Raw genomic sequence first — 26471 nt, 5'->3', positions numbered from 1 at the left:
ATGCGGCCCAGCAGGGACCAAGTGGTTGGTGGGACTGGGCAGACAGTTTCTATCCCTCTGTTTCTTCAACTGGGCACCAGTTAGACTTGTTAGTTAGCGTCATTCCCTTCATTGGGTGTAAGTGCTCTAGGTAATTTTGAAAAAGGAAATAAGTAATGCCCAGTTTTCTTTCTCTTTGGTATTGGAACCCAGAATCTGCAAGTTGGTATCTGTGTTGAGCATTAGGTCCATGTGGCAGATCTGGTCTGAGAGCTCAAGTAAAAAGTAAGTCATAGCACACTGAGACCAGAAGAAAGGGCCTCAGGCTCACTCATCCAGGCAGGTTGGGTTCTTGGAGGCTAAGCACCACCTCTGTAGCCCAGAGAGGAGAAATGACTGGCCCCAGGTGCAGGCTTGGTGAGATCCCCTGGAACCAGCGCCAAAGGACAGCACATTTAGTTAACAACCAGAGAACATATTTAGTTCTTGACTCTGAACAGATGTCAAATGAGACAGAACTGAGATGACTCTTCTCAGCATTGGCTCCCCAAGTTGTTCTGGCTTTGAACTTTGACAGTGAGATCCATTCCCCAGATATCAGGTTGGCACATAGCTGACTGACCAGGAAAATAATGTGTGTGTGTGTGTGTGTGGCATACAGGGCCCCTGGTGGCCTTGAATGTGCTTATATTTGTTAGAAATGACACAAGTCTACTCTTGGCCTAGGAGCCAAAGCTGCTCTGAGAACCCTTTTATTGGTTGGCACTTTGAACTCAAACAGTTGCTTGTGCAATTGTAAGTTGAACTGTTTCTTAATTAGTGTAAGAATTTCGGTTCTTATGGACAAAGCTTGGGTTGGGTTTTCTTCAAAAAGAAGAAAAAAAGATAAAGGTGATATAATAATTGAACTTGGCATCCAAACCTGTGAGGTGATGTGTTTCAGTAATTCTGTTGTTCAGATGCTTTGCGAATGCCACTTTTGGAATTGCCTTCATACCAGTTCTTAGGCTGAACAAGAAAATCTACCTCGTTGCTTCTTTGTAGTCATGCTTTGTGTTTTCCTGAGAATGGATGTAATCAGCTAAGCTAGCTTTCAGAAAATTTAGCTCCAAATGGCTTTTGACTGTTGACAAAGAACAGATGACATTTTCAACAGCTGAAAATTGGTGCCCCAGATGGATAGTCAGGAAACAGAGCATCTGTAGAGTTAAGCGGAAGAGTCTAAATGCAGGTTTCACCTACTTACTGTGTGATTTTGTTTTCAGTAGGCTAACTTCTCTGAGCCTCTGTTTCCTGATCTGTGGAAAAGGGAGAATGCCTATGTCTGCACATAGTGTGGGTTTGAATAAAATGAAGCATTATATTTGTCTGACTTAACAAATTGTATCTCCTTCTTATGATGACTAGTAATTTTTAAAATCGGTTGAAGGCAGTTCCACAAAGAAGTTGTAAAATTGTTTTGGCCAAGTGACGTCATTTTAAATTTAAAAAAATATTGATTTAAAAATTTACGTACAGTAAAATTCATGCTGTTCAGAGTACAGTTCTGAGATTTGACAAATTCATGGAGTCATAACCACCAACAAACACATCAAGAAACAGAACATTTCCATTGTCCCCCACATTCCTTTGTGCTGCCTCTTTGTTCTCAGCCCCTTCCCCATCGCCTGGCAACCACTGATGCCTGTTCTGTCTCCCTCTGGTTTGGCCTTTCCCAGCATGTTGTGCACATGGAATCATACAACATGTAGCTTTTTGAGTCTGTCTGCTTTCCCTCCGCATAATGCTTTTGAGATTCATCTAAGCTGTCGCAAGCATCAGTAGTAATGTTCATTACTTTTTATTGCCCAGTGATACTTCATTCTGTGGATGTAGTTTGTTTAACCCGAAGACATTTGGGTTGTTTCCAAGTTTGGGCGGCTGTGAATAAAAGCCACGTAAAACATTTATATGGCAGGTTTCTGTGTGAACATAAATTTTCATTTCTCTGGTAAATTCCTAGAAGTGGGATTGCTGGGTCAAATGATAAATGCATGTTTAACTTTTAAAGAAACTCCAAAACTGTTTTCCAAAGTGGGGTGCCATTTTGCATTCCTCCCAGCGAGGGATAAAGGCTTTCGTTGCTCCACACCCCTGTCAGCGCTGGTGTGACCTATCATTCTACTCCCTCCAGGAGGTGTGTTGAGGTATCTCACTGTGCTTTTAATGTGCCATTTCCCTAATGATTAATGATGTTGAACAACTTTTCATGTGCTTACTTGCCTTCTATACATGTCGTTTGGTGAAGTGTCTGTTCATACCTTTCACCCATTATTACTTTGTTTTCTTACTCTTTTGTTTTCAGAGTTCTTTGTATGTTTTGGATACAAGTCCTTTGCCAGATGTATGATTTGCAGATGCTGTTTCCTAGGTTGCAGCTTGTCTTCTCCAAGATTTCACAAGGGATTTATAAATATTTGTTCTTATTGTAAAAGATTCAGATTCCACAAAGTGTTTAGAGTAAAAAGCACAAGTTCTCATTTACCTTCTGCCACCTCTTCCAGCTTTCTTCCCAGAGAGAGCCACTGTTGACAGTTGATCTTTCCAATCCTTTTTGTAGGATCATAATTTTCTAGTAAATATATATGTTTTGAAAGGGACATTTCAGTATTTACATGTGTGTTATTTTTTTAAATGAGTTCTATTACATTTCAGTCTATACGTTGCATTTCAAAGAATCTGTCTGTTTTTCTTTCAGCCTAGTTATAGGTAAAAGTCATTGTTTTTTTCTCTTAAAGTTGTGAGTTTTGATGTTATACTTCAGAAAGCCATGATTTGGGAAAGAACATTCTAGAAGATGACTGTTGAATGGACTAAGTTGAAATAGGTCATTTTATACTTGCTAAAGATTGCTTTAATTAGTTAAAATGACTTTGAAATATATCCCCTTTCTTAATATAAATGGCAGATTGTTTTTTGCAAGGTCTCATTGGGCAGAGAGTAGTATTGATAACCCCAGAGTCTAGTTCTGGCCCATTCCTATATTTTACAGTGACCGTTTTTCTTTGATTGATTCTTTTGTTGTTGGAAATCCTCAGCACAGATTTCGTACTTGGTTTACATTTTTATTTTTAGCTCTAGTTTTGAGCTTTTTAAACTACCACCGGTCAGAACTTTTTTTTTGAAGAATGAGCCTCATTAAAGCAAGCTGTTTTTCTGTTTCCATAGGTATGAATCCTAGGACCCAGAATAAGGATTCTCTGGAGGACAGCATTTCTACCTCTCCAGACCCAAGTAAGAGGGGGTGGCTGACTGGGGAAGGTAGAAAGGAGGCAGGGGTGTGGGGTGGTCGGGGCATGAGGAAGAGGAGGGGGCCCCGTGGGAAGAGAGGATGGCCTGGAAGTCCACATGGCTCTGGGGCACTGGAAGGCAGTGTGGTGAGGGAAGCCCCTGCAGTCTCTCGGGTGGAAAGTGAGAAGGGAGTGGCCAAATGACCTGTTCTGGAACGGGATTCAGAGGAACATGGGAAGAGTAACAGAGTTTTTAGGAGGCTTTGTGCCAGTCCAGAGCTGGCCTTAGCCCTTAAATACCTAGTTATGGCTTTGGGGAAAAGTTGGAAAGAAGTAATAAGAACTGGAACTATTTATGTACCTGTAGGCTGAAGATGTTGGACTGAGTTGCATTTGTTCTGATCATCCTTTTCTGTTGAAATAGCTGGACAATTAATTATAGCTGACCCTTGAACAGTGTGGGGGTTAGGGGTGCTGATCCCTCTGTGTCGAATATCCACAAAAAAACTTTAAAATTTTTTAAAATTTATTGATTGATTTGAAAAAGAGAAATATCCATCTCTTGTTCTACCCATCCGTGCGCTTATCTTTTGACTCTTGCATGTGCCCCGACCGGAGATCAAACCCACAACCTTGGCACATCAGGACGCTGCTCCAACTAACTGAGCTACCAGGCCAGGGGCCACATATGACTTTTAATTTCCCCAGAACTTAACTACCAATAGCCTACTGCTGTCCAGAAGCTTTTCTGATAACATAGCCAGTCAGTTAACACATGTTTTGTGTATTATTTGTTATGTACTGTATTCCTGCAGTAAAGTAAGCTAGAGAAAAAAAAATGTAATAAAATCATAAGGAAAATACATTTATAGTATTTATTGGAAAAAATCCACACATAAGTGGACCCACACAGTTCAAACCGTGTTGTTTAAGGGTCAGCTGTATTTAAGAGAACATCTAAATACCTGCAATAGCAAAAGACCAGAAAAAAATCCTACATCCGACAGACTATTTTACTTAGCTATGGCCAGTGGATACACATCACTGAGGCTTTTTGTCCCGTTATGATTAACTTAATCCTTTCACTGCTACTTCAGGTACCTCATATTAGTCGTTTTTAACAGCAATATCAAACAAATTACTATATCAGAGCTCGAAGAATCATTTCTTATGGGTAGCCATTGGGTGGTTTCTAGTTTTTTTGGCAATAGCATATAATGTGGATATAATGCATGGTGCAGTTGGTGTACTTTTGCTTTTGGTTCAGATCCTTGGAATATATTCCCTAAAGTGTAGTTGGCAGATTGATTATTTTCCAGAAAGCTGCCAGCAGTGACTAGATGAGCCTATTTCTTCTCTCCAACACCAGCACTGGATTTAGTAATGTGTTTATCACTGCTAATTTAATGAGGTGGAACCTCCTTAGAGGTCTTGGTAGGGCTGAAGATACTAGAGTTAGAAAAGAGGCCACACTCTTCCCAGTGAAAGAACATCATTAAACTAAGAATTGAGACCTTTCTAACCATGGGATTTTGGACCAGACATTTAAATTCTCTGTATCTTGCTATGTGCCAGCAGAACACATTTCTGAAAGATTTTTTTATTGATTGATTTTAGAGGAAGGGGGAGGGAGAGAGAGAGAGGCTTGTTATTTCACCCATCCACACATTCATTGGTTGATTCCTACGTGTACCCTGACCAGGGATTGAATCCAAAACCTTGATGTATTGGGAAGATGCTCCCACCAACTGAGCTACCTGGCCAGGGCTATGTTTTGAATTCTTGAAGTGTTAATGAGTTAACAAGACCTGTGCATAGTCAAACTCATAGAGTCGAAGAGTGGAGTGGTAGTTGCCAGGCGCTTGGGAAGGAGGTGAAAATGGGGTGCTGCTAATCAATGGAGGTGAAGTTTCAGTTATGCAGGATGAATAAGTTCTCGAGATCCGCTGTACAACTTTGTGCCTAAGTTAATAATACTGTACTGTACATTTGAAAATTAACAGGGTAGATCTCATGTTAAGTGTTCTTACCACAATAGAATAAAATTCAAACAAACAAACTAGAAATCACCCCAAGGCCTGTGTGGTTATTATGAAGTTAGGCCTGTTGCAGGCCAAGTTATCTTCCCCACGGCACTGGTGCTGCTTGGGGCATATTTCCTGCTGTGACTGAGCACACAAGTCCTCGTCTTATTCTTTAACTCCGGGTTCAGTGGGACTCTGTTGTAGTGGTTGTGTGTCTATATGGTGGAAAGATTCCTGAACGGAGAGGGTTCTAGTCCTGTAACCTCTGGGAGGTTTGGCTTGGCCAACTGTTTAAAGGGGTTGATGAGCCCAGCCGGGCGTGGCTCAGTGGTTGAGTGTTGACCTAGGATCCAGGTGATCAGGGTTTGATTCCCGATTAGGGTTCGATTCCCGGTCAGGGCACATGCCCAGGTTGTGGGCTCGATCCCCAGTCAGGGGCATGCAGGAGGCAGCCGATCAATGACTCTCTCATCACTGATGTTTCTATCTCTCTCTCTTCCTCTCCTTTCCTCTCTCTGAAATCAATAAAGATATATTTTTAAAAAAAGGGGGAAGTTGATGGAAACACTGCACCCGCTCTGAGGAGGCGGAGTGCGGGCTGATGAGATAACAGAGGTTTGCCACACTAAACGGCACGTGGCGCTGTGCAGAGGTGTGTGAGGATCGCCTGGGACTCAGGCAAAGGCATGGAATGTGTCTGTTTTACATCACTCCCTCATGCAGAGACTTGAAAAACAGTCCTCACTTAAGTAACTTAAAGAAATCACCACCCATTACTTTAACTCAGTGCTTCTCAACTGGGGATGATGTTGTCCTCCAGGGGACACGTGGCAGTGTCTGTGGACATTTTTGGTTTTCATAATCAGGAGATGCCGTTGGTGTCTAGTGAGTAGCATCTGTGGATGCTGCTCCACATCCTACAATGCACAGGACAGCCCTCCCCCCCCCCCCCCCCAGCAAAGAATTATCCAGCCTGAAATCTCTGTGATGCCGAGGGTTAGAAACCCTGCTTTGACCAAAGAGTAGGCAATTTGGGGCAGGCCCATGTGGTCAGACCCACTACTGATCGAAGCTTTCCTATCTAGATTGTTAAACGCAGTCTCTTAAAAGTTCTGGCCTTATAATTTCCCCAAACATCCTTGACTTCTCCTCCTGCCCTTTCGGATCTATGACTTATTTTTGCAATTCTGAAAGCATTCCTAAATCCTGCTGCCGTGCGCTCTTTGCTCCAAAATCCAGCTGAGCTCCCCCCTCTCTCCACCCAGCCACTCGCAGTCCTCAGGAGAGGCTCCAGCTTGAGCTGCCTTCCGCTCTCAGAATGTGATTTGCTTCCGTGCGTAACTCTGCCTGCCCCGCGGTAACCTCCTTGGCGTTGCAGCTTATAGCTAGCTCACCAGCGGCAGAAAATGAAAAGCAGCAGCCGTGAATCCCGTTTGCATGATGGGATTGGATAAGCACGCGCATCGCATTGTCTAACAGACTGTTTCTCTCTTTCTCTTTCTCCCTCCCCATCCCCGCGCCTGGAAATGTTGTCGCCTTTCACCACGATCTTTGGCCCCCACCCTCCCCTCCCACTCCTCCCACCACCCACCACTGTCCACCCTCGCCGTGGTGACCACACGTACCTTTCCCCGCTGTTGACACGAGGCAGTTCTGACGCTGTCTGCTCCCCCTGTAGTGCCAGGCTTCTGTTGCACAGTTGGAGTGGACTGGAAGTCTCTCACCACCCCGGCGTGCCTCCCCCTCACCACCGACTACTTCCCCGACCGCCAGGGCCTGCAGAACGACTACACGGAGGGCTGCTACGACCTCCTCCCGGAGGCGGACATGGACAGGTGGGTGTTGGAGAGGGGTTTGCGGGGAGCCCGGGCATAGCCAGGTGCGCATCGAAACGCCGAATTTGTAAACCCGGGTCCCCCTTTCCTTGGGAAACTCTGCGATGCAAGAACTGTCCGTTTTTCTCTGCAGTTCTGTTGGCCCGCCTCCTTTAGCCGCTTCTCCTCATTGATCCTTCTCGTATTTTCTATGACATTCGTTCTGATCTTTTCTAAGATGACCCATTTGGGCATCAAATTACCTGCCTTCTTTTTCCGACCTCTTGAACTGATCATTTCTCCCAAAACTGGTTTACAAGTTGTTAGTTTTATGAACCACCACAGCATGGTTATTGGGGCTGGCTTGCGGGTTGAAGCAAAGGACAGGGTGGGACTGTGGACTCTTGAGTGTCACTCCGCCCTGGGCTAAACACATTCTTGTGAACAATCAATTGTCTTTTCAGGAGGGACGAAGAGGGGATGCAGATGACAGCCCAGCAGGTGTTTGAAGAGTTCATTTGCCAGCGCCTCATGCAGGGCTATCAAATCATAGTGCAGCCCAAGGCACAGAAACCCAACCCCGTTGTCCCGCCCCCGCTGAGCAGCAGCCCCCTATATAGCCGAGGTGAGTTTTTCTCCTTGGACTTACATTTCTTTTCTTTTCTACTAAATTTGTGCAAGTGGACTCTCAAGATGGTAAGGAATAGATACATTTAGGAGTGATTGTTTTCCAACACAAAATTTTTCTTTCTAGATTTTACTTTACAGGAGGAATGAAGTTTCCACCAGGCACCGATTTATCCTAAGGCTCTCTTCCATCTCTAACTCTCTTTTTTAATGAAGAGAATGACCAAGTTCAGGAAAGTTACAGCCAGGCTTGGGCAACACCTTGGAGCTGAGCCATGACTGAGATGTCAAAGTCCATAGTGAATATTCTAGACCCAGAAACTTGTATTTGTTTCTAACATGGTACCGGACACAAACAGATTCTCAGATGTTACCTAAACCTGAAATTTATACTTTTTTAAAAAATATTCTGGATTCATCTCTTGTTTGTCACTGAAGCTTAGTGACTTAAAGCAAGAACGGGTCATCGGTGAGTGACAGAAGCTAGTAAGTGACAGAGACTCAGCGACACCGATTGAGCCGGAGCCTAGCTCTGGAGAGCTCTCCTAAAATAATTCAGGCAGAGAAAACTAAGTGTGGGTGCCTGGAATCAGAAAGCAATGATCCCTTCCGGGAACAATCAATGAGCAACGTTAATCTTCTGCTGCCTCCTTATAGCTAATGAGACCCCCCTGTTCCCCTAACCACCCAGCTCAAAATCTCAGATCATCTTTGGCTCCATTAAACCTCCTCTGGCCAGAGGATCAGAGAAGTGTGGTTTTGTTAGAGGGAGCTTAGCGGTCATCTGGTCCAGGTCCCATTGTTTTCGATGAAGCTTCGGACTCCCTCTGGATTTTCTTTGAAAGCCCCTTGTAACGTTTATCACATGTTGCCTTGTTTCCAAATTCTAGACTCTTTCTGAGTGCCAGGACTATTTTAGCATCTTTTTTTTTTTTTTTTAAGCCTCTACAATGGAAACTACGGTGCTTGGCATACAACAATATGAGTTGATAAATACATGAATTCAATCATTCGTTCACTCATTTAACAGTATTTTTGAACCTCCTGCTTTGTGGGGGATTTATAGCCCAGTGGGGGAAAATAAACTATGAAATACACTTCCATGCTGTGATAAAGACTTAAGGGAAAAGCCAGGGGGCTGAGAGAATATTTAATCTAGGACCTGATCTGGCCTGGAAGGTCAGGGGTGGCTTCCTTGAGAAGGTGGTGTCTGAGGTGAGACGTGCAGTATGTGCAGGGGTTATTAGTCAGAGAAGCAGGTTGGGGGTGGAGGACAGGATTAGGTAAGAAGAGCATGCCAGGAACATTATCCCATGACGCTGTCTTCCTGACAGCCAGCAGGCTGTTTGTGGCATGAATGAAAGAATACCGGGATTGAGACAAGCTCGCTTTCTGGTTGCAGAAAACGAGACTCAAGAGAGATTTGGTACCGAGATCACACAGCCGACCATCGAAAGCCCTGGGGTCTAGCCCGGGGTCCTCTAGTCAAAGCCTGGTCTCTTTTATATGCGCCTGCCAGCCGCTCCCTACCCATCATCTGGGAAATTTCTACATTCACAGTGAAGAGCCTTTCAACCTCTGTCATCCTGTCTTCTCCTGACAACTCCCACGCCGCCTGCCACCGTGTGACTCTCTCTGGGAGCTGAAGGAGAGGTCTTTCGTTTCTAGCTCACGGGAATTGCCTTGGCTCGGGTGTTCGTTGAGGCACTGTTTTTACTCTCTTGAAAGCTTGTCATTTTCTTAATTCTTCATTATTTTCCTCTTTTCAGTGTTCTACTCCATTCAACTAATAACTTTTTGAATACCTACCGTGGGTACTTGATCAGGTGCTACAGAAAATATGAAGGCAAACAAGATTTGGGCTCCTGGAACTTTCAGTTGTAAGGGTGTGAGACACGCACATAAGGAGCTGCATACGGGGTAGAATTCAGACTGCTGGTGGGGTCTGAGGGCTTTGTAGGGGGAGTGGCATTTGTTGGTGACCTTAAATGATCCATAGGGCTTTGACGGTGGTCCAGGAAGACAAGGCAGAGGAAGCAAGAGGAACAAATGTTTGGAGAAAGAAATTCCAGGAAATAAATAAGTGGTCCTTTAAGACTGAAACATGGTGTAGCAGTCAGTGCGAGAGTTGTGGGAGCTAAGGCCAGAGAGCCAGGTTGGCTGCCACCGTGGGGTGGCGACCTCAGATGCCAGGGTGGCAACTTGTGCTTGAGTGGAGAGGAGTTCCATTTTGTCCCGTAGTTGTCTCTCAGCCTATTAACACCTCTAGAACTTTCCAGAGCAGCATCAGGCTGTTCAGTTCTGAGTGTGTCTTCTAGGTGCTGTCAGCAGCCCCAGGCTCTAATCTGCCACTGATTGATTCAGTAACAGAAAAATCTGCCAACTTCAGGACTTTTGTTTTTTAATTAAAGATAATACTGCCCCTCAAAAGAAGGCGTTGCCTCTTTTGTTTCTCCTTTCCTGAATCTATATGAAGAGAAGCAATTGCCTGTTAACGGAGGAAATGATTTTTTTTTCTCTCAACTAGGCCTTGTGTCCCGAAACCGCCCTGAGGAGGAGGACCAGTACTGGCTGAGTATGGGCAGAACTTTTCACAAAGTGACGCTGAAGGATAAGATGATCACGGTGACGCGATACCTTCCCAAGTGAGTCCTTGGATGTTGAAGATTTTCAGCTGCTGTCCCGAGTTGTGTCCACATGCCGTCCACATACTGAATTCTGTGTGTCACACGTAATTCAGACTGGGGAGGTTGAGTGATTGGGTTTTCCTCTGGAGTTACTGTTTTGTTTTCTAGGGTTATTTGACGGTTATAGCTCCCATACTTCCAAAAGGGATCTGATTCACTCTATAATGTTTAGCCTGATTCTGAACAAGCCAAGTAAAAATAAAGAATGAGAGAGTAGAACAAGCTAAGGTCTGAGAAATCTCCATTACCAGTCCCCGGGGATGAGTTGCTTGCCGTGGTCAGGGGTTGAAGGCCAAGGGTGGTGCTGAGTGTTTTGAGGCGGAAAAGGCAGGGTGGGAGGAATCGGAGAAGATTCTCTTTTGGACTTCTGGACATGCCCTTTCTTTTTTTTCAGGTACCCTTACGAATCTGCCCAGATCCACTACACCTACAGCCTCTGCCCTTCCCACTCCGACTCGGAGTTCGTGTCCTGTTGGGTGGAATTCTCCCACGAACGGCTGGAGGAGTACAAGTGGAATTACTTAGATCAGTACATCTGTTCCGCCGGCTCTGAGGACTTCAGGTCGGAGACCGTGCTTTGGCTTTCCTTTTTGGCCGCCTTGGGCGTATCCATAATTTTAACACTTCCGGCCTTTTTTCTGATGACAAAATGGTATCTGTTTTAGAAAAAAATGGAAGAACAAAAAAAGCACATCTACATTGGGTTAAAAACTCAGTGATGAGATGGGTGGTGGTGACTGTTGCACAACAGTGTGAATGTACTTAATGCCACTGAAATGTACACTTAAAGACCATTAAAGTGGTAAAATTTGCTGTATATCACATAGAAATGAACAGCAGGAAAATTCAGTGGTGATGTGCTCTTTGTTGGAATGCCAGTGCAGATCATGTTCTTAACATTTTCCTTACTTCTTGTGGCATCTTGTTTTTAATTTTTATGCGTGATTTACAGTTGTGATGATTAGAAAGCCACAGCTTCACTGGGCTGGGTGCACAGAAGCATTCTGGCATCTCTTGGGATAGAAAGTAAATGCAATCACTGAGTTATTCCTTCTGAGCTTATGTTTCTTTGTTGCTGTTTTTATTTTTTTCATCTTTTTTTTTTAATTGCCACTCCAGGATATTTTTTCTGTTGCTTTTCAGAGAGAGTGGGTGGGAGAGAGAGGGAGAGAAACGTTGATGTGAGAGAGACACATCGATTGGTTGCCTCCCACATGAGCCCTGACCAGGGCCAGGGATCGAGCCTGCAACCGAGGTACATGTCCTTGGAATCAAACCCGGGACCCTTCAGCCCGTGGCTGATGCCCTAACCACTGAGCCAAACTGGCTAGGGCTATTTTTTTCATCATTTAAGAATTTATTTTTTAATTATCTTTGACATACAGTGAGTTTGTGTTTTAAGTGAAGCCCTGAAATGTGGCACACCCTGGGGAGAGAGGCCCTCACACACCAACTTCAGGGCGAGGGTTGAGATGGTCTGTTCATCGGGGGGCTTCAGTGTCTACTTTTTCTCACCACCACCCCTTTTCTTCCTTTGGCCCTCCACAGCTTAATCGAGTCTCTGAAGTTCTGGAGGACCCGCTTCCTGCTGCTGCCCGCCTGTGTCACTGCCACCAAGCGCATCACAGAGGGGGAGGCCCACTGTGACATCTACGGGGACAAGCCCCGGGCAGACGAGGAGGAATGGCAGCTCCTGGATGGCTTTATCCGCTTTGTGGAGGGCTTGAACCGGATCCGCAGGCGCCATCGCTCAGATCGCATGATGCGGGTGAGCGTTCTGGGGGGTCCCTTGGGAACTGTGCTTGGTGTGGGATTCAGGAACTGTCTCCTCCTATCTCAGGGACCTCTTACTGGCTTGTTTATTTACTCTACAACTGCCCAGCATTTATCTTAATTCCAAAACTGTGTGTTCTCCAGGGCAGGGCGAGGAAGGGAGGGACTGGGTACAGACAGCTACTGGGCAGTGTTCTGTGGCACAGGGTAACCTGAGGACGCAGCTCCTGCATGTGCTCCCCAAGTGGGACTCAGTGTTGAGCACAGCTGCTTATGTAATGTGGTACTGGGTTGCTGATTAGAAACTTGCTTAAGAGAGTAACAGCAGCAGGATCATTTATATCACTTTTAGAGTTCCTAGCACCCTTGGACATTCATTCATTCAACCTCATGCTACCCAGTGAGGACACTGAGGCCCGTGAAGATTATGTGATATGTCTGAGGGTGCCCAGCTGGTGTGGGTGTGTACAGGCCTATGAATTTTATAAATGTACAGATTCATGTAATTACCACCACAATTAGGATATGGAATAGTTTCTGTCACTCAAAAAAATCTCCCTCATGCCATCCTTTATAGCCACATTCCTCCTTCATCTCTAATCCCTGGTAGCTGCTGGTCTGTTCTCCATCACTATACTTTTGTCTTTTCAAAAGTTTATATAAATGGCATCATACAATATGTAACCTTTTGAGGCTGCCTTGTTGTACTCAGCATCAGGCCTCTGGGATTCATCCAAGTTTTCAATAGTTCATTTCTGTTCATTGCTGAGTAGTGCTCCATCATGGGCCATGTTTTTATTATTTTTGTTTTCAACCCCAAGTTCAATGTTTTTTCACCCACCCAGCTGCCTTCTGTACACAGCATCATTTCCGGAAGAGCTTGTGTAGTGGAAAAAAACTTAGCTTTGAAGTCAGGTAACTGGAGTTTGCATTCTAGCTCTCGTGGGATTTGTTACTTAACAAATCCAGTGGGATAAGTTACTTAACTTCTCTGAGACTCAGTTTCTTCTGCTGTAAATTAGATATGACATTATTTGCTTCCTAGAGTTGTGACGAGAGTAACATGAGATGATGTAAATCACCTCAAAGAGGCAGTTTGTTTTGAGTTAACAGGGATTTGGGAGCTTCAGTTCCAGTGCAAAACTGTTTTCTGGCATTTACTGAGCACCGAGAACCCGTGTTCCTGTTAACTGGGCCCCCAGAGCCAAAGAATAACAGATGTAGCAGCATGTACTGGGCATGATCAGCATCCACTGAGGGGCCCGCTCGGCCTGATGGCCTTGTTTCCTTTTCTCTGCTTTAGAAAGGGACCGCCATGAAAGGCTTACAGATGACAGGACCCATTTCCACGCACTCCCTCGAGTCAACCGGCCCCCCGGTTGGGAAGAAGGGAACCTCAGCTCTGTCGGCCCTGCTGGAGATGGAGGCCAGCCAGAAGTAAGTGCCTGGTTGGAGAGCAACGGTAGATACATTTGGTCTGGCCCATAGAGTGTTTTTTTGGTTTCTTTGTGTGTTTTTTAAAGTAGGCTTCATTTTTTAGAGCAGTTTTCTGTTCAAAGCAAAATTGAGTAGAAGGTACAGAGCTTTCCTGTACACACCCTGTCCCCACATATACATATCTTGCCCCGTTTATCAATATCCTCCACCAGAGTGGTACATTTGTTACAGTTGATGAAGGTACATTGACACATAACCACCCAAAGTCCATAGTTCATTCACACCGGGCTTCACTCTTGGTGTTGTACATTCTGTGGGTTTAGATAAATTTACAATAACACGTAGGTGCCATTTCAGAGTATTTTCTGTGCCCTGCTAACAACATATTTTTAAAATATTTGAGCCAAATTTTTTTAGTTTGAAGATCCCTTATAAAAATCTGGATTTTATATGAATTCTTACATGAAAAAATATTAGTATACATAACAAGATGCATGGGTATATTATATAATATGTAAAACAATGTATTATAACAATATAATACAAAATTATAGTTAATATAATGCAAAATTATGTTATAAATATTATAGGAAGTCCAGTTTTGCTTGAAATAGTGGAGGCTCAGTTAGCATTGGGTCCACAGTCAGACTTAGCCACAGTGGGCTGGCACTTTAGAATGGACATGTGCCCTCTGGTTTACCATAAGACCAGTATGCCCTCTGGTCGTGGACTTGTCTTGCACCCTCAGTCGTGCTACCTGGCCAGCTTCTCTAGGCATTTGAGTGTGTGGTCCCCTTATGAACAGTAGGTGCTACAGTCCTGGGACACTGGTGGGACCACATCTTACTTGGGAGGGCAGGGACAGCGCCACAGGAGGTAGGATTTAAATTGGCCTTGCAGGAAGGGAAGCGTTTAGACAGAGGGGAAGTGGGACTTGGGAAAGAGGAGGAAGCATTGCCATTAGCAGGCAGGACCTGGTCTGGGGCGCGTTCCCTGCCCCCTTAATTCTCCCAGCCAAATCAGGTCTTCTCTGTGCTTCCCAGCATCCTGGGCCTACGTCCCTCAATATTCTTCCAAGGGCCACACTTGGCTCACTCATCCTCACTTGTCTGCGCAGTGAGGGCAGAGGCTGCGTGCTGTGTCTGGCACATAGTAGGTGGACAATAGACGTGAATGGTGGAGAAAGGGATGCGAGGGTCCCCGTACACGATGTTAGAGGAGACCAGACCTTGTTTGTCTGGTGTGAGGGCCGTGCTGTGCCCAGCAGGAGCCGGCATGCATTCAGCTTCAGAAAGTCGGGTGGAGTGAGCATGAGGCCTAGTGGGAGATGCAATTACAAAGAGTGCGTGGGAAGCTGGATTCAGGCTGTCCTTACGCATCCTCATAGCAAGAGCGAGCCTCTGAAAGTTTTTTATTTTAATGGAAAATTTCAGAGAGGCTGCAAAGTAGACAGACTAGTATAATAAATCCCCGAGTACCTATCACCCGGCTTCAATGATTATCATCTCATGGCCGATCTTGTTTCATTTATATCCCACTTGCTCTGATCTGCCTTTTTTATTTCTTATTAAATCCCAGACATCATATCCCTTCTTCTGTAATATTTCAATATGTGTCTCTGAAAGATAAGTACTCTTTTTTAAAAAAATAAAAACAAAACAGAATAAAACTGTAATACCACCATTTACCTAAAAAGTTAGAGCAATTCCTTAATGAAATATCCATTCAGTGTCTTTGCCGGAAGTGGTGTTTTCAGAGATGAGCCCCTCGTATAAGAAGGCCCGGTGGGTGGGCCCAGGAGGCAAAGACCCGTTGCTAAGCTCTCACCAGTCCAGGCAAGAGGCCACAGATGCTGGACAGAGGGTGATGAGGACATGGAAAGGAAGGGACCCAGGTGGAGAAGTGAAGAACATGGCAGGGTGACTGGGGACAAATGAGAGGAAGAGCGTTGGGATAGGTTGGACTCATTACTGAGGGCACTGGGTCCTCTTCAGAAAATACCTTCATATGCCCAGGTCTTTCCCCCTGAACTCTGCCGGGCACATTCTCCCCATAACTAGTCATAGGCCTTTCCTGCTGGAAAAACGAACAAGGAACATATGTTGCTGGGAAGGGTGTGAAGCTGGTGTGGGGGAATCTTATTTTGTTAGTGAGTCATCATTTAGTACGCCCCAAGGAGCCTGTTTCTGCTCAGCCTGGAAGAAGAAGGATGGCTTGGGGGTGGTGTCCCTCTGTGAGAGGCGAGACCCTCAGCTAACCCCAGAGCAAGAGGCAGGGCAGAGAGACTGAGATGGGCTCCTCACCCAGAGGACTGTTCTGGTGACATGGTCCGTTTTCTCAGTGCTGGAGATAGAGTGGAGGGAGCAGACCTTTGTATAGTGTTTGCTCACATAGCATTTTTTATTTGTGTGCTTTTTTTTTTTTTTTCCTGCACCAAGCCAATCCAATTTATTTATTATGAAAGACAATATGAAAAAATTTTTAAATGTCACCCTTAGTCCTGCCCTCCTAGCACAACTGTGTGTATTTCTTCCATTTCCCTTCCAGTCTTTCTCTGTAGCATATATGCTCAGTCGGGCTCTCCTAGAAGATAGCGGCCCCCGGGATCTTGGCCTTGTGCTGACTAACAGCATGGCCGTGAGCAGCCTGGGCAGCAGGCGCCCGTCAGCCGGCTTGGCTTCTTCTGTTGGATGAGGGTAACCTGATGACAGCGGCGTCAGAGCAGAGAGGCCCCACATGGCTGTAGTTACTGCCTCTGGTGACCTCCTCCCTGCAGAAGGCAGTGTGCCCTTCTATATGTTCTCACGTATGTGTGTATACAATACGTATAACTGGTCATTTTGTGGCAGTCCCTTCCCCTGAGCCATTAGACAAAGAGCCTTCACGGGGAAACACAGGATCTCTGAATCCCTCATTCCTAGTCCACGGGTCAGAAGGCAACTCGGTAAATGGGGATTGACATGTGCGTCAGATGACACATCTGGGAGGTAACCGAGACTTCCTGCCACCTCTGGCCCAGCCATGGCCTGCCGCTCAGCCCTCGGGAAGGGCAAGGGAATGTCACAGTGCGCGATTATGCGTGAGGCTCAGAGGAAACCACACGGTGATGGGGTGGGACCGGGAGAGAGAGGCAGACAGTGGTGCAAGTGGGCAAGGGAAGGAATCAAGCATTTAATTCTGCTTTTCCTACGTGAATTACACCTCAGAGTAACCAAGCAATGGTGTGGGTAAGTTTTTCTTTTGTCGGTATTCCAGCTAATAGGTACGGAAGGATGGTAGAATATTACCATGTGTGACCGCTGATGAACTAGATCTGGCAGGGATTATCAGTGGCAACTGCATCACCAGAGAGGGTCCGCCAGACATGATGGTGCCTCCAGACAGAAGTACACAGCACACTGAGGAGGAATCCTTGCCCCAGCCGAACATAAATCTGTTCAAGCCGTTTGTTATAATTTCTAGTTCTCAGGAAGTGCAGGGCTCAGAGGAACATGATAAGCAATAAAGGGATATAGTCAGCTCATCCAAACTGTGTAGATTTACGGGACGAACAAGCTACTTTCTTCAACAAATAAATTGCAGGGATACGGAGAGATAAAAAGGAGTTTATAGCTTAAAAGAGACACAACTTACTGCAACGTAGGGACCGTAGTTGGATCCTGTTTTGAACAAACTGCAAAGAAATTTTTGGAGATGATTGAAAAAATACTTGATATTAGAAAACTTCTAAAAAATCTTGAGTATGGAATTGCGGTTATGTTTTTCTTGTAACATTTCTTTTAGAGATATAGTATATACTGAAGTGTTTATAGATGAAATAATATCATGTGTGAATTTTGCTTCAGAATAGTTAAGGTAGATAGGGAGGGGTATAGATGATACAAGATTGGCTCTAAGTAAGCAATCTTGGGGTCTGGGTAGATAGGGTTCATTTATATTATCCTCTTTACTTTTGTATATGTTTGCAATTTTTCCATAATAAAAACTTTAAAAAGAGAGTATAACAGGTACTGTGGAAAACGATTTTTAATCTCTGGTATGACTTCACCATAGCCAACATGTCAGAATTTGATAAGACTAGAGAAATGTCATAGATTGGGTTCCCGGGGGAAGCAGACAGAGACAGAGTTGAACATGTAGGATGTTTGTTAAGGAAAGTCACGGGCTCCGCACCTCTGGGAGAGCAGGGAAGAAGGAGGAGTGGCCAGAGGGAGAAGTGGAGATGCCTCAGGCCACCTCCCTGAGCTCTGGAGCTGGAGCAGCCTTCAGAGGGGAGCCGAGTGGGACCAACATGGCCAGGCCTTGCCATCCCCTCACTGATCATTCTTTGCCTGGGCAGCCCAGGGAAGGGTGAGAGCTTTGCATGAGGCTGCTCTGCAGCTGGGGCTGTCCCTGAAGGGGCTTACAGCAGAGCCACCTAGAAAACACGCCCGGCTCCCAGCTACTGTGACAACAAGGCCATGGCAGAGGGATCTGGGTGGTGCCTCTCAGTGTCTACCACAAGTATATGTTACAATCATAATGAAGCATTTAAGACTATAATGTGAGCCTTCTGAAACTTACCAATAAAAATTCAGTGATATAGTAAAACAATCTAATTGGTGGGAAGCATTAAATTATAATAGTTCATAGTTAATTTTAGTAAGGTAAAAAATTAGGAAAATAAACGTGAAAGTATACATATATGTACATCAGAAACAGGATGGGATGAGATGTCATAAGAAAACCGTAGTTGTCTTGTGTTATGAGATAATGTCATAGATATATGTGGTTTTCTTTGGCAGAGAGGGATATATATATGTATATTTGAAATATTAATGTATCAGCCTTCAAAATGTATAGAGTCAACACATTTCCCCTGTTTCGTTTATGCCACACATTAATGCAGCCCTAATTTTCAGAGTGTGCTTCTGTTGGTATGTTTAATAAAAACAGAAAAAGTCCTTCCCAGATATTTATAAGTATAGTCACTCAAACCATGTCACTTGCCTTTTCAAAGTAATAGGTAAGCACCAGATGCTGCCAGGATGCTTTTAAAATTGCGCTGTTTTCTTACTTACCGTAGAGGGCTGGTGATTGTTCAGGACAATGAATGAAATTAAGGGTATCCTGTAAGGCCTGAAGGAGAAACAAAGCAGAAGTGTGTGTTTCAAAGAACTGTCTTCATATTATCTTGGCTAACATGGGTCCTTCCTCAGGGGCTCTGAGCAAGCGACAAGCATGTGTTTTTCCTTCTTTCAGGTGTCTGGGAGAACAGCAGGCAGCTGTGCACGGCGGCAAGAGCTCGGCCCAGCCAGCTGAGAGCAGCAGCGTTGCCATGACTCCCACCTACGTGGACAGCCCACGAAAGGTAAAGGAGGCCACTTCAGCAGGGCACATGCTCGCGGAGCCCCAGTGTGGAGGGCAGAGCCTAGGATTGAATGTGTTGAGGATTTGGATGAATTCTACCCTGAGCCCTTAAAAGCATTACTATTTTTATTGAGGAACTTTCCTGATCACAGTTGTAAGGAAGTTAACTGCTCTTTAGCAGGATCAAGGAACTCACTCTTTGATAATGAAATTCCCATCAGTTTGCTTAGACTCCTGAAGAAAAAAAAAAAGAAACCAAACCTGAGAGTTTGGGCCTCTATACAGAATAGGAGGTCCAGCAGAGGGGCTGCAAACTCTGTAGGTCAGGCTTTTTATATCTTTTAAGACCAATAACCTTGGCTCTGTCAACTCCTGGGAAATTCAGAATCTGAGATCATTCTGATGTGGTAGGTGAGCCAATTGCATGTTCTTTTATCTAATCTCTATTAATAAGAAGTGAAGGAGACTTAATGGATGTATTTTATTTGCAGAATTGTGGTCAAATTGTATATTCACCTATGTATGTATTTTACTTCCATATTATGAAAATTTCTCCATATAATTAAATATTTCTCAAAAGAATGATTTTTTAAAATAATTATATATTATTTCATCATGTGGGTGGACCTTCATTTATAACTTTTTTTGTTCAAAATGTAGATGGTGTCTGGTTTTTAAAAATTTTTGATAATTCTTCCATAAATTTTTATAATTCTACAGTGTATTACAATTATCAGTAATACTGCAAATAACATCTTTGCAGATAATTACTTGACCACATCTCTGATTATTTTTTAGGCTAAGTTACTAGAACTATACTTCAAGGATGGAGGGATTAAAATCTGAGAAAAAGTATAACTGAGACTATAGGCAGTTGTACAATCTACAGATCAGGGGTTGGCAAACCTTGATAAATACAGGCTTTGTGGGCCAAGAGGCAAGATCACAGCTTTTGTGTAGGTACTTCCATAACCATTTGCAACCCATTCTTAGCTCACAGGCTGTAGTTTGCTGATCCAGCACCAGGCAGTGACTTCAGGTGCAGTTCTAAGGAAAGTCTGTGCGTAAGGAATGATCTTTTTTTGGTCAAGGAAGAGGCTTTTCACCTGTCCTCACTTACGTGTTCATAAATCTCAGCAGTGTTAGTAGTACCTTTGCTTCTGCATGTTCTGGCAGAGAAGGGACCCGGATGGAACAGTGAGAATCTGTAAGTGCCCCAGCTTTGACCTCTGCTCATTGCCATCTTTGAGGACTAGAAACAGTGCCAAAAACAGGACTGAAAAGTAGAGAAATTACAGAGTCACAAGCATCCGGGTTAAAATGCACCAACAACTAAATATTCGATTGCTAGTTAGAACACTCCTAATCTTCCAAATGAACACTGAAATCCAGATGGATGGCCATCGGTCATGCCGGATATAGATTCCCGTGTAGTCAAGGAGACGCAAAGATGTGATGAGTTGGTCAAGGTGAAGAACCCTGGCTGACATACTGAGAAATGCCTGACAGTGTCTCCAGTCAGCGTCTGTGTTGGGATGCGTGCAAGAGTACCTGAGTTGGCATCGCCCCAGCTACACATTTTCATGATTCATTACTTGAGTTCCTGGTGGCTTGTGGAAAATGGCAGCAGTATTGATAAAACGGATAGCTAAAGAGTCCAGTAATTCTACGTACAAAATTGAAGAAAACTTGTAGGAAAGCAGAGACCTTCAGATTTATCAAGTGCCGTGTCTGCATTTCAGTGAGAATGCATACAAAGTAAAAACATGTTGACGGGACAAGAGAGGCCTTCTTGACCTTAAGAAAGGTGGAAGGAGGGGTCATTGGAAAAGTCCTCTATGTCATTCTTTTTTCAAATACATGACAACTTGAACCCCACAAGAATAGGCTAGGGAGAGGAAGGCAGCTTCAGGAAGCTCCCCACGACTGCATATGTATCTGACATTACGTGCGTCTCAGCCTCTTGGTGACTTTGTTACACAACCTGTGGAGGAGAAGGTATTGCTGCTTCTGGATCCCCTGTTTGCTCAGAAAATTAAGCAAGAACTTTCCCTTCATTGAATCCTTGTCTCCCATTTGGCTGCCGTGCTTAGGAACAGACAGAATTAAAAACCTCAAGCCTCGGAGCACCTCTCCAAGAGGGCTGCTGCTCCCCGGGCACGCGGAGGCCGGGAAGTGACCCCTGCCACGCTCCCCTTTGGCGTTTTCCGTGCCCCTTGGCATAGGTCTGAAGGGAGTTCAGAGTGATGGGGAGGGCCAGGCATCCAGGCCAGGCTCCGAGGAGACCCCAGGGCACTTGGACCCACCTTCTAAGCCAGGCGCTTGCCCCCACACGACGGGACATTCTGCCCCAGGTGTGAGCTCCTGCTCACGCTTTGCACTCGGGCTTTGTCTTCCTGGGTGGATCTCCTTCCCTCTCTTTTTCTCCCCATTCTCTTCATGCGCCCTTGTTTCTCTCCTTCCCTCCTTGTTTCTATTTTTTTTTCTTTCATACCCCTGTCCTTCCCCTGATGGTTCACCACTGGCCCGCATTCCGCTCCTTCGCCCTCTGGCACCTGCTGCCGCCACTGCTTCCTCTGACTTCAGGACGGGGCCTTCTTTATGGAGTTTGTCCGCAGCCCGCGCACAGCGTCGTCTGCCTTCTACCCGCAGGTCAGTGAGACTCTGCAGCCCCTGCGTGCCTGTCCCGTCAGCAGAAGCCTTCTGCTCGGCTCTGAACAGATGGGATTGGGCTGCAGCTGAGTTTCAAGGCATTTGACATTGAATTTGGTCTGCAAGGTGCACATTCCCATCCTTGGTTTGGGCCATAGCAAAAGGGGATGGAAATGATTGATGTAAGAGAACAAATTATCGCATCAGTGTTGACTTACGTGATTCCTGTCTCTGTCTCGCTGTTTCACATAGTTGCCATAGATTCTTTGCCAAGTGGCAGCATCTTGCCTTTTAGGTATTTTTGTCCATGTAGTATACGCAGCATGAAATATGCTTCCTTAGGAACTGAACACTTATTTTTTCTTCCTAATACAACCAGATAAATTTATAAGAGTTTGGTGGAAAACAGGAAGTGGTGAAAACAAGCAACGTTTACTAATAAGCATGTGCTTCGTCAGAGGCTAATGGTGTGCGACCCTGGACAGCTTGTCTGGCCACTGGACTTCCCTTAACACATTTGTCAAATAAAGGGTTTGGACCAGATCTCCAAGGGCCTTCCAAGCCTTAACATTCTTCAGTTACTATCTGCCAAGCACACAGTATTACCTCATTTTGTCCTTATGCCATAACCTGTGAGTTAGGTAGAAGTTTTATAGCAAGTATACAAATGGAGAAATTGAGGGACAAAGAAGTTATGCTTTACACAGTATGGTGTTGACCTGGCCTTTAAATCCAGGACCAACAGGCTTGACTCATGACCCCCCTTTTCTGTAATCACCATTAGCAATTACTGTTCCGACAGGTCCAGATGAAGATAAACTGGCCTCCCAGCCCTTGACCAACACCCCTAAGTATATGAAATTGGCTCAGTTCCTGAAATTTGAAAGAGTCAAGGTTTATGCAGAGCGGAGCAAGCTAAGGAAGATGGGACATGGGAGTTTAAGGGTAAAGCTTAAGGCATCCTTATTTGGTGGGAGTCAGAAAACCAACCTTAAGTACCTACTCTGCCAGCTACTGTACAGTGGGTTCTTTAAATACGGTCTTCAAAACAGCGTGTGAAGTGTGGGTATTATCACCCCACTTTCCAGATGAGGAGACTGAGGCTTAAAGATGTCACCTCGTCAAAAGGCATACAACTAGTGAGTGGCTGAGCCCCTGCACCATCCTGCCCACTGTGCTGAGGGGTCCAGAGGGTGCTGCGCCTGCCTGTCGGTCAGAGGCCTGCACCTGCCTCTTCCCAATGAGCTGCTTGACCCGAGGCAAATCCGTGCCAGGACCTCCGAGTCCTGATCCAAGAATCTCTGATCTCTGAGTACTGGGGATGCAGTGCATTTTTGGTTTAAAACAGACTCAGGTTGGACTTTTTAAATTTGCTTTCTAGCAAGAGACCCTCTTGGACTTAGATTAGAATTTAACATGAGAAAAATCAACAGGGCTGGAAGAGAGAATTGTGTTCTAAGTTCTCTAATAGTCCACCCAGCTTCACGTGGTAGAATTCTCCAGTAGAACAAAGTGGATGAGTTCCCACAATTGGAAATAACAAATGGAGTTGAGATCTTAGAAGAGGTACATGAAGGAGGCTTATATTACCCACCAGGCTATGTTATTAAGAAGACATATAAATGTTTAGAAAATTATGTCTACTCAGATACAGTAAGGGAGCTCTCTATACCAAAATTAAATTGCATTTTATTTCTGTTTTATTTCTGTTAAAATATACATAACATAAAATCTGCTGGCTTTGTTTTCTAACACGTAGTGTGGAGATGGGCCACAAAGCTCACACAACATCACTGGTGACATAACTCTTCATCGCTGGGTGATGTAGTATTTGCCAGCTGTCTCCACTCTGAAGTTACTGTGTCTCCCTTTCTGTACTCTGCTTTTTGAAGCAGGTCACTCACTGTAGCACACTCAAAAGTGGAAGGGGCAATTAAACTCCACCTCCTAGGAGAGGGAGTGTCTGCATAGGTTAAATAGAATCCTCTGTGAGGAAGATTTTTGAACAAGGTTTCTAAGATGAAGTGCATTCTAGACCATGCAGCTCCCTCAGTGTGGCTCTTTCAGGTCTCTGTGTGAGAAGACAACCATTCTTTCCATCTAGCCTTCCTTGTCTATCTGTTTTCCACTGGTCTTATTCCACAAAGTTGCTTTAGGTGGGTTATGGAAATAAACACAACCTCCAGAATAGAAATGTAACTAGATTTTCACATTTGGGGGAAATTCAGGAAAAGAAAAACTACAATAGGACATAATGTGAGGTCTTATAAAGTACCTAGAGTTTTGTGCTAAATTCAGCCCTGAACTTCCTGGTAGCCAGAGAAAAGTGGGAAACATTTGTTGCAGGTTCAACGTGGTCATACGATAAAGACAAACCAGTTTCCTGGGAGAAGCATAACTTTTCCTGGTATTAAGATCTCAACAAAATGCCTTTCTGTGCAGCCCCTGGAAATATGGACATTGTGTGATAAAAAGCAGGGGTCAGAAAATGGGCAAATCTGGCCCACCATCTGCTTTTCCAAATAAAGTTTTATTGGAACAAAGCCACACCCATTTGTTTACATTGTCTATGGATGCTTTTGTGCCTGTTCATGCAGAATTGAGTAGTTGCCACAGGCCATATGGCCCACAAAGCCTAAAATAATTACTATCTGGTCCTTTACAGTGAATGTTTGCCAATTTCTGATTAAGAGGATAACTCCTTAACCACATCTCTACTAAAATAAAACTGTGGGGATTATATAAATTTTGGTAACATCCTTCAGTTTAGGCAGTTCACAGGGTGCAGGAGATGAGAGAGACCCCATTACAGGGATCTAGAAGGCAGCACAGACAGCCACTCTTGTGCCTAAGAGCAGGGTTTAGCCCCCCATTAGCTTCTTCTAATTTAGAATTAGTGTCGTCCCCTTTCCTAAGCCTTGCTGGTCAGAAGCTGGTGGTGATTGGTCATTGCAGGCTGCTGCTTGCCGCATTTCCCCATGTCTTTGTGGTGCTAGCAGAGTCTGTGTGTGGTGTTGTTGTTCAAATCATTGAGCCTGCTTTAGGAGAGTAAAATGGTTCTTTCAGAATTGTGCCTCCCAAAGGCATTTGGCAGTGTCTGGAGACATTTTTATTCATTACAGCTGGGGCTGGGGGAGATGATAAGAGGAGTGTTACTGGCATCTAGAAGCTGGAATGCTGCTGCATGTCCTACACAGGACAGCCTCCCCCCCCCCCCCCAGGCTTGACTGTCCCCAAGTAGCAATGGTGTTGAGGCTGAGACTCCCTGTGTTAGAAGGAGTGATTTTTACATCATCTAACAAAATATCTGATAATATAAGGTTCCATTTTGGAAGTACTCAAGTACTTCTAATTCCACGTAAGAGGGACTGGGAGTCTTACACTTTTCCAGGAATGCTCTGGAAAGCTTACCATTCTCTCCAGATGTTTGCTGTGGGGTGCAGCTTTCCAGGTGAGCAAGTCGTAGTCCTACCCTCCAGGACCTAAAAGGGAATGAGACAGATATGACATCAAAATCCGGCAGCTACCAGGAGAGGGTCCAAAGTGGAAAGATGGCTACATTCAGATCTTACGGTTTGAGTCAGGTGCCAGAGTTGTTTCTCTGGTCCTGGGGATTTACTGCGAATGTGGCCTGTGGCCTTGGTTTGCAGCGCAGGAATTCATTGCTCTGATGGAAAGCAGCACCCACAAGACTGGTGTGGGCCCTTGATCCCTTTAGCTCTTCCACCCAGGACCAGCCGGGAGTGGGAGTAGAGAGGAACAAAAAGGACCACAAATGTAAATAATAGCCTTAAAGGACTTTTTTTTTTTTGGTGTTAATTTTAAATTTTCCTCCAGGTGTCTGTGGACCAGACGGCCGTCCCAGTATTGGACGGCACCAGTTTGGGGGTAAGCACAGGCCAATCCGTGGACAGAGGCAACAGCCAGATCTTCGGGAATTCCCAGAACTCGGGGGAACAGGGCTTCACCTCCGCAAACCCCAGTGACAGCAGGTGAGAGATTCAGCGCGGCTGACTTGTCCTCCTGGGCAGTGGGGATGGCCTAACCTCCAAGGCTGCGGAGGCTGGGAGTCCAGAGCACTGGCTCTGCCATAGCTGTACCTGGGACCGTGGGCCAGTCAGTTCTTACCAGTACCTGTTTGCTGGGGCTAGTGGCCTGTGCCCTGCCTTCCTCATGGGATAGCTAAGAGGTTCCCGCAGAGGCATGGAGCTGTCTGTCACCATGCAGGGGTGGGCTGTTCAATGGGGGCCCTGACCCAGTCTGTCCTGTTCCATGCGGCACCCACGGCCTGAGGCTTGCATGTGGTCAGTATGTGCCACTTGAGGAGATGAACGAATTGTGAATGAGCCGCTATTTGTTGCCAAACATGGCCATACTGTTTCAATCCTGGGTATCCAGGAGAAAAGGAGGCTGCTTGGACCTCATTTGCTTGAGGAAGTGCCCCGGCTTTTTATACTGTTGACAAATCAGAGGAACTTTTTTTATTTCCTTTCTTTTATAATTTTTTTATAATAATATGCCCAGTCTGTTCTTGTTGCCTCACTGGACTCACTGAGCAGCCTGTGGCTAAGTGGTCCAAGAAAGTTGACTTTGACATCCGTTCACCTGAGAGCAGAAGGGCCTCCTGGGCAGCTCCCTGGCTGGCTGCTGTCAGGAGCCACTCGGTTTCCTTCTTACACACTCAGTGCCAGTTTTCCCATGTCCCACGCACTGCAGCCCGCTCACTCTGGCCAGTAGAGATGGTGACCAGTTCAGAGGCACAAGCAGGCCTGGGCATCTCTGGCCTCTGTCCTCTCCCAGGCTCGTCCCCATGGAGCCGGGCTGACTTCCCGGCTCTGGCCGTGGGGATCGGAGGGGCTG

General features: G+C 45.2%; 1 protein-coding gene across 1 annotated transcript in view; it reads left to right on the top strand.

Annotated features, from left to right (window-relative positions):
* Positions 1-26471, top strand: part of DEPDC5 (DEP domain containing 5, GATOR1 subcomplex subunit) — an 81870-nt gene that overhangs the window by 35332 nt on the left and 20067 nt on the right. The window contains exons 25-34 of the mRNA XM_016198524.2: positions 3187-3252; positions 6951-7107; positions 7551-7711; positions 10241-10358; positions 10795-10962; positions 11949-12168; positions 13477-13610; positions 18852-18960; positions 21546-21611; positions 25449-25603. Coding sequence (XP_016054010.1) covers positions 3187-3252; positions 6951-7107; positions 7551-7711; positions 10241-10358; positions 10795-10962; positions 11949-12168; positions 13477-13610; positions 18852-18960; positions 21546-21611; positions 25449-25603 — 1354 coding nt within the window. The remainder of the gene's footprint in view (positions 1-3186; positions 3253-6950; positions 7108-7550; positions 7712-10240; positions 10359-10794; positions 10963-11948; positions 12169-13476; positions 13611-18851; positions 18961-21545; positions 21612-25448; positions 25604-26471) is intronic.

Source organism: Miniopterus natalensis, chromosome 20 (genome assembly GCF_054644295.1).
Source record: "Miniopterus natalensis isolate mMinNat1 chromosome 20, mMinNat1.hap1, whole genome shotgun sequence".
In the NCBI taxonomy this organism is placed as follows: domain Eukaryota; kingdom Metazoa; phylum Chordata; class Mammalia; order Chiroptera; family Miniopteridae; genus Miniopterus; species Miniopterus natalensis.
This window is presented reverse-complemented; position numbering and strand designations above follow the sequence as displayed.